The sequence below is a fragment of the Lingula anatina genome, chromosome 6 (assembly GCF_051362555.1).
Source record: "Lingula anatina isolate TDL-2025a chromosome 6, LinAna3.0, whole genome shotgun sequence".
Lineage (NCBI taxonomy): Eukaryota > Metazoa > Brachiopoda > Lingulata > Lingulida > Lingulidae > Lingula > Lingula anatina.
Window position 1 is genome coordinate 166,184 of NC_141772.1, and position 14,799 is coordinate 180,982.

At 34.9% G+C, this 14,799-nt stretch overlaps 1 protein-coding gene across 1 annotated transcript in view; it reads left to right on the plus strand.

Annotated features, from left to right (window-relative positions):
• The window catches only part of LOC106172188 (uncharacterized), a 30,080-nt gene extending 15,281 nt beyond the window's left edge, over positions 1-14,799 (plus strand). Inside the window, exons 9-25 of the mRNA XM_087014943.1 lie at positions 328-508; positions 839-936; positions 1,778-1,921; positions 2,297-2,393; positions 2,697-2,978; positions 5,605-5,723; positions 6,106-6,325; positions 6,618-6,832; positions 7,285-7,455; positions 7,733-7,862; positions 8,124-8,332; positions 8,704-8,819; positions 9,264-9,385; positions 9,718-9,781; positions 11,082-11,169; positions 11,341-11,378; positions 11,954-14,799. Coding sequence (XP_086871069.1) covers positions 328-508; positions 839-936; positions 1,778-1,921; positions 2,297-2,393; positions 2,697-2,978; positions 5,605-5,723; positions 6,106-6,325; positions 6,618-6,832; positions 7,285-7,455; positions 7,733-7,862; positions 8,124-8,332; positions 8,704-8,819; positions 9,264-9,385; positions 9,718-9,781; positions 11,082-11,169; positions 11,341-11,378; positions 11,954-13,820 — 4,161 coding nt within the window. The 3' untranslated portion in view covers positions 13,821-14,799. The remainder of the gene's footprint in view (positions 1-327; positions 509-838; positions 937-1,777; positions 1,922-2,296; positions 2,394-2,696; positions 2,979-5,604; positions 5,724-6,105; positions 6,326-6,617; positions 6,833-7,284; positions 7,456-7,732; positions 7,863-8,123; positions 8,333-8,703; positions 8,820-9,263; positions 9,386-9,717; positions 9,782-11,081; positions 11,170-11,340; positions 11,379-11,953) is intronic.

Below are 14,799 nucleotides of genomic sequence, written 5' to 3' on the forward strand. Positions count from 1 at the left end.
TTCCTCTTTGTATCATCCCTTGGTACGAATCTAGTAGTCCCATCTCAGGAAATATTGTAGACATTTTTAAGTTCTTATTGACAGGGACAACACTAAATCACAAAAAAAAATTCAATTTTATTGCCTCTTGTAAAGTATTTTAACTTATTACTATATTTTAACTTTTGGAATGATTTTTATGTATTACTATTCTTTTCTTTTTTTCTATCCACCATATTGTGGTGAATATATAAACAAATGTATAAATAAGGAAATAATTGATCAGTTCAACTCTTAAAAGTGACATTTGCTCCCCACTTCATTCTGTACTGTCACTGATATTTTCAGGTACATCTTCATATAAATGACATCAATGACAACACCCCAGTGTTTGACAGTGACAGTGTCTTCTGGTCCAGGAGTGTGAATGAAAGTTACACTGGACATGTAGTGACCCTCACCGCTCATGATGCAGACATTGGAACCAATCAAATCATAAGATATGTTATCAGAGAGCAAGACCCACCAGGTATTAACTTTCAATGTAATACTGGTAATATCATCTACATATGTACAGCCACAAATCTTAGCTGTACACAGACAAGTCAGGGTCTAGCCCTGTTCTAAAAAAATCCGTACTTTATAAGTTTGGAGTCAACATGCAATGACTAGTTTAACAATTTTTCATGTAAAGAATAAATTGCTTTAAATAGTTTCCTCTACAGTCAGATTTGAAAATGAATCTCAAGCATAGTAAACATGGCATATACTTACAGGCTATAATGATTTCATTTATTGTTTTCATTCACAAAACATTTATTTATGTTAAATTTCTTGTTATTGAATTGGATTTCTGCAGGTCACTTCAGCATCAATGCAACCACTGGAGAGATGATGGTCACCAAGTCATTTGATAGAGACACAATGGATGACCCTAATGTGAGGATTGTTGTATGGGTAAGTAACAAGATGGAGGTGATTTGTTGTGTTTGATATAGACATATCATGGATGACCCCAATGTGAGGATTGTTGTATGGGTAAGTAACAAGATGGAAGTGATTTGTTGTGTTTGATATAGACATATCATGGATGACCCCAATGTGAGGATTGTTGTATGGGTAAGTAACAAGATGGAGGTGATTTGTTGTGTTTGATATAGACATATCATGGATGACCCCAATGTGAGGATTGTTGTATGGGTAAGTAACAAGATGGAGGTGATTTGTTGTGTTTGATATAGACATATCATGGATGACCCCAATGTGAGGATTGTTGTATGGGTAAGTAACAAGATGGAAGTGATTTGTTGTGTTTGATATAGACATATCATGGATGACCCTAATGTTAAGATTGTTGTATGGGTAAGTAACAAGATGGAAGTGATTTGTTGTGTTTGATATAGACATCATGAAGATCAAAAATGACCTAACATAAATAAGTGGTCTAGCAATTTCCTCCCCTCACAATGGAGGACAACTCTGCTCACGATAGGAGAACGTGTGAGGGGAGGCAATTGCATATATTACAACTTACTTGGCTGTCAGTTCTGAAATGGTCTTACTCATTGTTTAAGACCATGTTAGATTATTTGTGTTCTTAAATTTCACTTTCAGACCAAATCAAGAGCACTAGTGGGAGCAGCAGTAAAGATATAACTGTAGAAATCCTGGACATGAATTAGTTATTTTAATATTCATATATATTATCTATTAAGGCAGTTGATGGTGGAGAGAGGAGTAGTAGTAAATCCTGGACATGAATTAGTTATTTTAATATTCATATATATTATCTATTAAGGCAGTTGATGGTGGAGAGAGGAGTAGTAGTACAAATATAACTGTAGAAATCATGGACATCAATGACATAGCTCCTGTGATCTTCTGTGCCAGCTGTAATGGATCCCACATTGAACTGAAGGAGAATACAACAAATGAAGGCATTGTAAGTAACATATGGATCTTTATAGGAGGGGGGGGCATTCAAACTTTTCTTTATTTTTATAAAATACATGTACTTGTAATATGTCGTTTACTATTTGTTCATTTAATGTCACTTTCATACTTGAAATTTTAATTGATTATCTTTATTTGACCACTATGTGTGTTTCATCCCATATTATGTTATCTGAGGCATTTGATTATTACCTTTTTTTAAGAAAGAAAGTCATATACTTGTGCTGGTTTGTTTTTATAAATTATTTTAATACATGTTTTTGGGAGCTTTTTATTCTGAACTGCAGTTTTAAATTAAATTATATTTTGCATATAATAATTGTTATTATTATTGTTGTTGTTGTTGTTGTTCATTTTATTGTAGCTCCTGGTTGTTAACAGCACTGACAATGACATTACTCCAGGGAAGGTGACATATTCTCTGGATACACTTAGTATAACAAGGGGGTTTGTTATTGATGGTAAATATACAAGTTATCTTCTCATAGCTGCTGGGAGGAAGATGAAGAATGGAGATGGTTCTCGTGTTTACTGGTTAATTGTAAAGAGTATTGTAGAATGTCATATCAAAAAGTGCCACTAATTTTAAAATGCATATATACGATATGAGTGAATACATGTTGGTGATGAGAAAATTAGCACAAATTAAAGCAACATGTTTTTAACAGGGAATTCACTGAAGTTCAAACATTTTAATTTTTATTAGATGAAGGTCAAACTGAAACATCTAAGATTAACAGCATTCTTCACATTTACAACTTCAGATGTCACAGGAGAAATTCGAGTGACAAACAACACATTTGACTATGAAGACGAAGCTGATCACTATTTTAATGTCACAGTTTATGCAAATGATGGCACAAATGTCAGCCAAATGAAGCTTACTTTGAGCCTGGTGGATATCAATGATAACGCACCTGTCTTTGACCAGAGACGCTATGAGTTTACTGTGCCTGCAGCGGCTAAGGCTGGCTACACAATAAACAATGTAACAGCAGTGGATGCTGACAGCCAGTCTTATATCACATACAGTATATCAGATACAGGTCAGTCTTATGTCACATACAGTATATCAGATACAGGTCAGTCTTATATCACATACAGTATATCAGATACAGGTCAGTCTTATATCACATACAGTATATCAGATACAGGTCAGTCTTATATCACATACAGTATATCAGATACAGGCAAGTCTTATATCACATACAGTATATCAGATACAGGCAAGTCTTATATCACATACAGTATATCAGATACAGGTCAGTCTTATATCACATACAGTATATCAGATACAGGTCAGTCTTATATCACATACAGTATATCACATACAGGTCAGTCTTATATCACATACAGTATATCACATACAGGTCAGTCTTATATCACATACAGTATATCAGATACAGGTCAGTCTTATATCACATACAGTATATCACATACAGGTCAGTCTTATATCACATACAGTATATCAGATACAGGTCAGTCTTATTTCACATACAGTATATCAGATACAGGTCAGTCTTATATCACATACAGTATATCAGATACAGGTCAGTCTTATATCACATACAGTATATCCGATACAGGCAAGTCTTATATCACATACAGTATATCAGATACAGGTCAGTCTTATATCACATACAGTATATCCGATACAGGCAAGTCTTATATCACATACAGTATATCAGATACAGGTCAGTCTTATATCACATACAGTATATCAGATACAGGTCAGTCTTATATCACATACAGTATATCAGATACAGGTCAGTCTTATATCACATACAGTATATCAGATACAGGCAAGTCTTATATCACATACAGTATATCAGATACAGGTCCATCTTATATCACATACAGTATATCAGATACAGGTCAGTCTTATATCACATACAGTATATCAGATACAGGTCAGTCTTATATCACATACAGTATATCAGATACAGGCAAGTCTTATATCACATACAGTATATCAGATACAGGTCAGTCTTATATCACATACAGTATATCAGATACAGGCAAGTCTTATATCACATACAGTATATCAGATACAGGTCAGTCTTATGTCACATACAGTGTATCAGATACAGGCAAGTCTTATATCACATACAGTATATCAGATACAGGTCAGTCTTATGACACATACAGTATATCAGATAGAGGCAAGTCTTATATCACATACAGTATATCAGATACAAGTCAGTCTTATATCACATACAGTATATCAGATACAGGTCAGTCTTATATCACATACAGTATATCAGATACAGGCAAGTCTTATGTCACATACAGTATATCAGATACAGGCAAGTCTTATATCACATACAGTATATCAGATAGAGGCAAGTCTTATATCACATACAGTATATCAGATACAGGCAAGTCTTATATCACATACAGTATATCAGATACAGGTCAGTCTTATATCACATACAGTATATCAGATACAGGTCAGTCTTATATCACATACAGTATATCAGATACAGGCAAGTCTTATATCACATACAGTATATCAGAGACAGGTCAGTCTTATGACACATACAGTATATCAGATAGAGGCAAGTCTTATATCACATACAGTATATCAGATACAGGTCAGTCTTATATCACATACAGTATATCAGATACAGGTCAGTCTTATATCACATACATACCACGGGGCTGATATCTAAACAAAATGATTGCAGAGACCGATATAATGAATGAGACGGAGTGACTGCCACGTGCGAAAGATGGGCAGGAAATCAGCCAACTACTCGCAGAAAACCACTGACCCATGTCCCTGTCAGTACACACGCAACCACAAACCATTCAAGTAAATGAAAATGATTGGACGGTGACTATAATTAGTCAGTATACGCGGGGAAAGTCCATTCTTTGATATCACCCCATGCGCGGTGATATCAGCGTGTTCTATTCAAAGTTAGGGGGGTTGGGTGGGGAACACGCACGATTTCCCTTTGTATGTATGACAAATAATGCACTGTTACCCCCTCGCCCGATATACACGATAGCATGCCTCGCTGGAGCTCGGCCTGCTATCGTGATATCGGGCTCGTGGACAGTGCATTATTTACTACATACAGTATATCAGATACAGGTCAGTCTTATATCACATACAGTATATCAGATACAGGCAAGTCTTATATCACATACAGTATATCAGATACAGGTCAGTCTTATGACACATACAGTATATCACATACAGGCAAGTCTTATATCACATACAGTATATCAGATACAGGCAAGTTTTATATCACATACAGTATATCAGATACAGGCAAGTCTTATGTCACATACAGTATATCAGATACAGGCAAGTCTTATATCACATACAGTATATCAGATACAGACAAGATATCAGTATGAGTTTACAGATGGCAGCTAATTCCTGACTGCTTATTTGTATTTTTTATGATATTATAATTGTTTCAGACAATTTTGTATACAGACAAATTTTTAGATGTTGATTTTTCAAACATTTTAGAAAGATTACATCCACATTTGAGAAGATCAGGCAGATAAATTTTCAATAGATCTCAGAAAATGTTAAGTCCAAAACCAATAAACATTGGTCACAATTGTGAGAAAAAGAGTTTAAACCTTTCAAACATAATACTGCATTTGATATCACACTAGATGTTGGAATATATTGAAATTGTTCACTTCCAGCCTCCTTTGCCATCAATTCCTCCACTGGTTTTATCACCAGAGCAGGGACAAATTGCATCAGTGGTAACAACACTTTCAATGTCTCTGCTACAGATGGAACATATACATCTGTGGCTGAAGTAAGTAATTTTTAATGGAATTTTGTACATTTTCCCTTTCTTTTGTTAAAAGCTGACTGGTTGTTACTGTCTAGTGTATACATGTATTTTGTATATTTGTCACACATGTAGGATGCTTTGGTCTGTAATGGATACATAAAAAATTCTTCAGTTGAGATATTTGGGTTTGTTTTAGCTTTAATTTTAAGATAAACATCCTGCACATTGTCTGGCAGTTGGATATACCATGACATGACTTGGTGAATTATTTCAATATTGCCATATTGCAATGATCAAACTCCTCTTTACTCTATACTTTTATATTTTTCTTTTGATAAGATGCTGAACACATCAGTTAATTTCTTTGTATGATATTTATGTATCCAACCATGACTATTTCTAGGTTGTGATTACGGTGACCTCAGAAAACACATATCCTCCTGTATTTAACCAGTCAGTTTACAGCTTCACATTGGACAGAATACAAGTGCACAACCATTTTGCTAGTTTAGTAGAATCAGATTTGGTAGTCATGGCAACAGATGATGATTACCTGGACAACTGTGCCACTCATGTAGATAATAGCAATGGAAAAGTGACTTATTCATTTCAAGATAATCATGGTCAGTGATACAAGAAATGCCTGAGTTGCCTTTGAGGATATTTACTTTTCTGTGATGATATTTACTGTTCTGGAACTTATGTGAAATATGTTATCAATTAAAACAGTGAAATTTTGAATAGTAATCATTACAATTAGCACACTGAAATATAACAAACCTATTTAGAAAAACAAAAACTTTTATTAATGTAAAACTTCAATATTAGACAAAAGGTAATACATCAATTACCATATTTGCTCACATTTTCAGATTTTTTTCAATAGAGTAATCATGTATACATTTTTCATTTCAGATATGTTTATTTTTTCAAGTAATGAAGTTGGGGTTATTGGAATTCTTAGAAGTGACTTTCTGAAATATGGCAATCCTAGGGTAGCACTGAAAGTTCTTGCTACTGACAATGGAAGAAACAGAAAGCAGGGAGAGGCCACTGTAGTCATAAAAATTAACAACCAGAAACCAGTTTTCAGCGCCAGCTACCTACGGGTGAATTTGTCAGCAAATGCAGTGAGTAACTAAAATTAGCTTGCACATGTAAATATTATTAATAACCAGCAATCTGCACAGTATGTATGTGGATATTATCTTGATTATCTCATAGTCCAAGCACGAGACTATGCAGTATAATGTGTAGTTGAATTTTGAACTATTTACATTGAATAAAAAAGTAGAATTCACAAAAATTGTCTGCTATTTATGTAGGTTATCTAGATAACAATATACCTAGCATTTGTTTTTCTTAATTTTGCATCATTATTGTACGCCTAAAAACAAAAATATTTGTCCTGTGACTTATAAAATTAATTATTATCGAGTTTCATTTGCTACAGATGTATCAGTCAATTGCAAGTAGATCAAAATAAAACTTAGCTGTCCATCCTCATTAATAAGGGTGTAAGTGGCTAGTAATATTGTAACAATGTATCAAAAACTGTAAACTTAATTCTCTGTGTTATCAGGCTGTCCACACCACAGTGGCAGTGATAGAGGCCGAGGACAGTGATGAGAATTCTACCACACTCTACAGCCTTGTGGAGGGAGATAGCAAACATTTTCAACTCAAGAACTACACTGGTATTTTACAGTTGATGGAGAAACTGGTTCTGCAAAATGAAGACTACAATTACACTGTAAGGCCCCATTTAGAATAGGGGACTAACTAGTCTGAGGGTCAAATATGGTGTCCCACTACAAAGCTTGCCATCTAATCTGCTAATAGACACTGAAAAGATATCCCATGGGGAAGTATTCAAGTGGGCAAGCCATATTTGACCCTCAAACTAGTTAGTCTCCTCATTCTAAAAAGGCACTTAGAAGATAGATTGATTCGCTATTCACTGGAAACTTGTCCTTGATTTAATGCTGTGACTGAAACCATCCATAGATAACAAATGTAATAAATTCCAGGTAAAAATAAGAGCCACAGACCCTGTGTTGAAGGAGGCTGGACTACCTGATGAATACTGCAGCAGTGACCTTGACCTGATTATCACAGTGGTGCAACCAAACAAAAACCTCTACTCACCAATATTCCAAAGTAAGTGTTACAATGAACGTGACATTTTCAGGTATTTAAGTTTCAACAGTTTTATTTCAGGAAACTCTTTTTGAAGAATCATGTTAAAATATAAGGTGATTGTCATTATGTTATGTGAAATTTATATTAATAAAAATTGCATTTTTCATCGTGTAAAGATAGTAAAGAGGTTGCTTCAAATACAATTTAGCTTTTTTGCTGATATTATTATTTTTCATGTTTTTCATGTCCAATTAAAGGAAGTATTTTATTATGATTCAGAAATCAATGAGGTGAACATTACCAGCAATGTGAAGGACATAGTTATTCTAAATTTGTGCTATGATGGGACGCTGGGCAGGATCAACGTGACTGCTACAGATGGTGATGATCCAGGGACACCTGAAGGACAGATGATTTTGGGTTTGGAAAATACTTTCTCATGTTTCAGAACTAGAAGTGAGGCTGGTCAGGATAAGAACTCAGATTGGGTTAGTTTTAAGTTAAACCTGTCTATTTTTTTCTTTTTTCGTTGTTACGTTGTATTTATTTATTAGTTTTTAATTTATCTTTAATGATTATTATAATCATAAATTTTTGCTTTTATTTATTTATTTATTTATTTATTTATTTATTTATTTATTTATTTATTTATTCCTGGTTCTCTCATTTCAAATTCATGGTTGTATTATTGCAGTATTATATATTTCACAAGCCCATGCCCTGTTGAGTAATTTTTTAATCTATTTATCTATATATTGACATGAAATTGTTTATTAGACATTCCCCAAGTAAATGTGGTACCAATTCCAATTATGTATAGCAATCATAGATTACTCTTATGTGCAGTGTGATCTTGTAGTACTTTAGTGTAGATGGCACCACTATCCAATACAGGGGCAATGTCACTGACCTCCCTGTACACTGTACTGTGGTATTGACTGTGAGGGACAATGGAACAGTGAAGTCCATGGAGAGGTAATACATTTTCTATATAGACATAATAAGATCACCTTGTAAAAAAACCACAAGTTCACTATATAGTAATGTTTTTTTAGGAAGAAATGCTCCTCATTGGCATAAGTAAGTTTAATATCAAACAAAGGATTACGCAGTTTTGTTACAAAATGTCCTTAATAGTCAGAAATATGTAGTACTAGAAACACTGTCTTAAAGCAAACATATATTTTTTGTGAATTAAGTATATATAAATTAAATATTTTCAAGATTCAGAATTTTACATGCATTATATTGAAGGTTTATTTTTCTGATACTTAAGACTTAAGACATCATGCACCTATTTGTATATATACATGTACTAGTAGCAGTTAATGATTTCATCAGTCATATATGTACATGTATTTTACAAAATTTGACCGGTAAATCAGTTTATGGTCTGTTTCACTCTGGTTTTTTTTCCAGCCAAAGGACAGTAAGTATACACATCAGATCTCAAGAAGCAGAGTGTGAACTTGAGAAGAGTTTTCTGGGACTTGTGAAGAATGCCACGTCCTGTTCTGATGCCCAGGATCTGATTGTTGTTGGTGCGTAAAGGGATAGATTTGTGTTTGACACCATTCTCATAGACACCATTGCTCTATTGACCCAACTCTGCAGGGATTCTTGCTGAGTGCAATCAGCTTAACAGATTAACGCCCCTCCCCTCCCCCCCCCCCCCCCCCTGGCATTAAGTAGAATCATAAAAGTTTTAGAATTCAACTTTAACTGGCAATACTGAGATTGGAACTTTAAGTTAAACTACAATATATTAATTAAACTGTAATATGTGTGTGTGTTTTATCCTTCGTATTTTCAGAAGTATATATTTTGTGTTGATGCAAGCTTAGTGCATTGATTGTGTTTTGATGTTTTTCAGTTGGAATCTCAGCCTCTCTAAATGGAGTGTTATTTGTAATGGTGATTGTATTGAGCTTTGTTTGGTAAGTTACACATGGACATATTTAAGATTTATGGCATGATTGTTTCAAAACCAAACATTTATATTATTTTTATAACTTAAAAGTTAACATATAAAGCAAGCATGGATTTCAAGTAATGCATATAAACTCAGCTTGTGCTAGTTACTTATAAAACTAAAATAAAGTTAACATGCCAATTTCAAAAGTCTTGAACAAAATAAGTCTTTTGTTCGGTCAAACAATACTACCAGCTTTAAAACTGCACCTTCTTAAAATTTTTGGTTGGAAATTGACATACTAGTTCATCCCTCCAGTTCATAAAAGTTCTGTAATAAATGAATGGGGCAGCACGTACAATGCATAATCATCACTCACACATGTATGGATGTAGCTACACATGCAATATGGTATACTTATTCTAATGAGACTGCATCTGAAAATGTTTTAAGTGGTAAAATTATGTCATTACTGAATTAAGATGGTTTAAGTGGGAACTTTTAATAATAATAATAATAATAATAATAATTTATTAAGCCAATAAAATACAAATGTATAAAATCGGGAATCTTTTGCCCTGTAGTAGCGCCATTGAAATATAAAAAAATGAAAATTAAAATTACATGTTAGAGTTAAAAATAGTTACTGCCGAAGGATAAAAGCTATTTAAAAATCGCTTACTACCCTTAAAAGCTAAGAGTCTCGAATTGCTAGGTAAAAATTTAAAAAGGGTATGGGCTGGATGGTAACTGTCTGTCATTATTGATAATGTTTTCTTTTTAGTCCTGTCTAGATATATAGTATGGACGGGAGTTAGATCTGTTCCAATTACAATCCCTGCAGTTTCGACGATCTTTTCCAACTTGTTCCTCTCCTCCACAGTTGCACGTCCATACCAAACAGTTACTGAATAAGTTAAAATACTCTCTAAAACACACCTGTAAAAGTTCGTTAAAATAAACACATTTCTGGTAAAAGCTTTCAATTTCCTTAAGAAATACATTCGTTGACGTGCCTTTTTCAATAGCTTCGTGATGTTATCGCCCCAGGTTAACCTATTATTCAGCTGAACCCCTAGTAATTTATAATTAGAAACCTGTTCGACCGCTTTACCGTTAACTTCCAAGGGATTTTTACTTATCTGATTTCTTCTGAAGTCTATGATCATTTCTTTTGTTTTGCTCACATTTAATATCAAGTCATTGTCTGTGCACCAATTTACTAAACATTTAGGTCATCACTTTATCTAAAGATGTTTTATGTGGGGAAAAATTGTGAAATTGGAAGTTGCTGCAACTTGTAAAATTTCTTTTCTTTACTTTAGGAAACCAAATGTGAAGTGCAAGAAACCAGTTATCAAACATGAAGCCACATTTATTCCATCTCACACGAAGGATGAATATGATGTTAATGTAAGGAAAATGTTATATGATTTATAGCCGTTTACATTTTTCTATAAATGTGAAATTTCCAACTTACATCAGGCAAACTTAGAGATTCCACCTTTAATATAAATTTTGATTTGTCAATACAAAAAATGTTTTAATGAAGTGTTGAGCTAATAGTTGGTAATTTCTTTTCAGAGCTTATTTCCAAGTGGTGATTACAGCTACATACGAGAGTGAGTACTTCATTTACAAAACAAGACGTTAAAACAGATACGGATGCGATAGTACAATTGCCAAATCCTCTTCACTTCCTCTCTCCTCTCTCTGAGTGTTTATCTTTAGTACTCCTTTTCTCTGTTTTTGGAAAATAAGGTTCTGACATTTCTACTAATATGAATGTAACTCTACTAAACTTATGATACACTGTATCCGTATGAATCTGCATGGATCTGCAACAAATACATAACTACTTGTAGATCACTCTGCCACATGTAATCATTGTGAATCAAAGCCATGTACATATGCAGAAAGCTTTGGTTTGTTAAGTATGGGCTTTTTTATTCATGCTGATGGTTAAGTCATAACACAACTACTACTTTATCAAATTGCTGTTTTCGGTACATTTGATGTACCATTTTACTGTAGATTATTCTATAACCATGCAGTGCCGCAGGTGCCTGGCTGTATGAATTCAACATGGTATTTACCTTAATATTCACTGTTTTATGAAATGAGGCATTCAGAAAATTGGAGATACATTATACAGAGCCCAGGGAAGTACATATTATAAAATATCTTATATTTTCAGCATGCCACCAAAACCACCTCCAAGACCCCAGTTTACATTCACAAAGAGACAGGATCCAGTTGAAGGCACCACTCCACTACCCCCACCTGGTGGCAGCGATAACACCAACAAGAGTTACCTCAGCCTCGTGTCACCAGAGTGTGATACGTCACGTCACGAACACCTGGAACATAAACCCAAACATTCTGTTTACGCTGATAGATATGGAACGGACGAGGCTTGCAGCTCCTCTCAAGTGGGGTCTCAAGTTTCTCTTCAAATAGAAAAACATTTTCTGGTAGATGAGTCTCAACAGAGTCATGGAAACCACCGTCTTGGAGACCATCATCATGGAGACCAAAGCAAAAGTTCTTTGACACAAAAGTCAAAACAGCAGCCAAGCACAAACTCTAGATTTGAAAAAAGTGGATCTTCCATAGGACAAACTGTAGTTTTCAGTGGACCTATTAACATAACCAACATAACTCAGCCTAATCGCACTGCCATTCTGCCTCCTCTTCGTCAAATCCCTAGTGTGTTGGACAAAAACCAGAAAGAGGCAATGATGCAGAAACTGATAGGGAGTAATGATAAGTCTGCAGAAACCCCGGATAAGGACAAGGCAGCCGAGGAAGAGGCCAAAGCTGGCATTGAATCTGCTGGTAAAAAGTTGACAGAAGCTTTATCAAAGAAAGTAGGTCACAGCCAGGGGGAGCTGATGACAGTTGGTGCAAGGGAACTCCAGAACTTATCCCTGGGCACTGAAAGCATTTCAGAAAACACACATGGAAAAGAGAGCCCACTGGATAGAAGTGTTGGTACAGTCAGTCCAAAGGATAGTGGCATTGGTACAGATGGTGAAGAGCTAGAGCCAACACAAGATGACCCTGTCATCTCCACCAGCTCCCTGCCATTGGAAACAGGTCAAGGGCAAGGTCACCATCTCCCAAGCACCTGCCCATCAGATGAAGGCATAGAGACTATCACTATATCAGAGTCAGAGTCAGTCCACAATTGGGATTACAGTACACCACATGAGATGGTGCTGAGTGAACGTCCTACTGTGCGCCCAGGTACTGCAGTTGAAGTGATGGAGAAAGCTGCTTTGCATCATCTTCCATTGCAATCAGGCAGGCGGACTGTTGCATCCCAGCAGCCATTTCAGTTTGAGGCAAGCCTTGTCAATGCAGAGGTGAACAGTCCCAAAGCTGAGCAGAAACCACAGCCAAAGAGAAGTTTCCTGGAGAACGTAGGTAGTTCATTGGAACCTGTGAATGTTCCAGAATTAGAGAATCTCCGTCCAGGAAGTGCATCCAGTGGTTCATGTACTGTTATCTCAGATGATGGTGCCATTCAATACGTGAATAGCTCCAAATGGCAAATGTCTCAGACTATAATTGATGTAGAAACACACATACCCACACTGGAAGAATCTAACACAAACACTGAAATGTCTCCTCTGAAATGGAGGCAGAAAAGGAAAGTAGCACCAAGTCCTTCGGATCCAGTGCATAATGAGCCAGAGGAGGCTTGGAATATGAACAATTTGGACCAAGAAGATGATACAGGAGATGGGTTGTTGGCAAACACGCCAATAAGTGATGACGGTGTGCCACAGCATGAAGATTACGATGGTCAGCCATTGGATGGAGAGACCGTATTCCAGGCACCAGGTGGCAGCACCATCAGGGCCTATCTGCCACAGTTAAACCAAGAGTCGGAAGTTACTGTGACTGGAGACAAGAAAACCAAGAGGAATAAAAAGTCAAAGAGGAGATTGGGAATGCTAGCGTTGACAAAACGTGATCACAGAACTAAGATAAACTCAAATGTGAACTCTACTATGAAGTTTGAAAACTTTATAAAGCGGCGTGAATCCAAATTTTAAACCATTTTAGGTTTTATTTGGTACAAACATATTGTACTTCTCAAACACAAAAATCAGAATAATTTGTTATTTTTACCAGGTTATATCACATCTTCTGGTATTTTGCATATATGTAAGAATAATTTGACTTGCAACTACCAAATCCTGGTTGTATTTTAATCTAAATTAAATTGGAAGTTTTTTTCTATGCACTACTTGTTTCTAATGAATTGGAAGTTTTAAAAAGCTGTGTATCATTGTTCCCTTAGTTCTATATGTGAAAAATTTTAATTAAGTTTAAGAAAAAAGAAATTTAATTTCCTACATTTATTACTGTAGCCATATTGATGTTATCACTGCTGTAGTGAAATTTTTAGCTGATTTATTCAGCACAGATATTATACGTGTCATGGCATGCACAGTATGTATATTTGGACTGTTATTGCTATCTAACAGGCACCTTAAGTTCAGCTTAGCTATTGCACAAAAGGAAATACAAGTAGGTTTTAATGCTAATTTAAGTTCGGTTAATGTCGTTAATGACATTTCATGGATAATTTCTGAGAAAGCAAAAGTTTAAGTTCATTGCATTTTTTCCTCTAACTAAAATCTAAACTTAGTCAGCAGACAACATTAACCATGTTTTACCAGTAGCTCTATATGAAACAAAATATATTATTTCACGTACGCGTGTACCTTTGGTGTTTTAAAGCTGTTGACAGGATCACACGATAAAACATGATTAAAACTAGATCATTTCAAATAAACATCTCTCACATAGATTATAGCACATGTATATGTTACTAGACCTGTTTATGCAAACTTGAACAAAAACATGAAATTGTTTTTCAATGATTAAAAAACTACGTAATGTGGCGAGAAAATCTTTAGTGTATATAAAAATAGTAATAAATGGTAGGTGCATTATCCAACAAAATTTGGTTAAATATTTGCCTCATATGGTTATTTTATAGTTATTCAAAATAAAGATGTTTCCGAA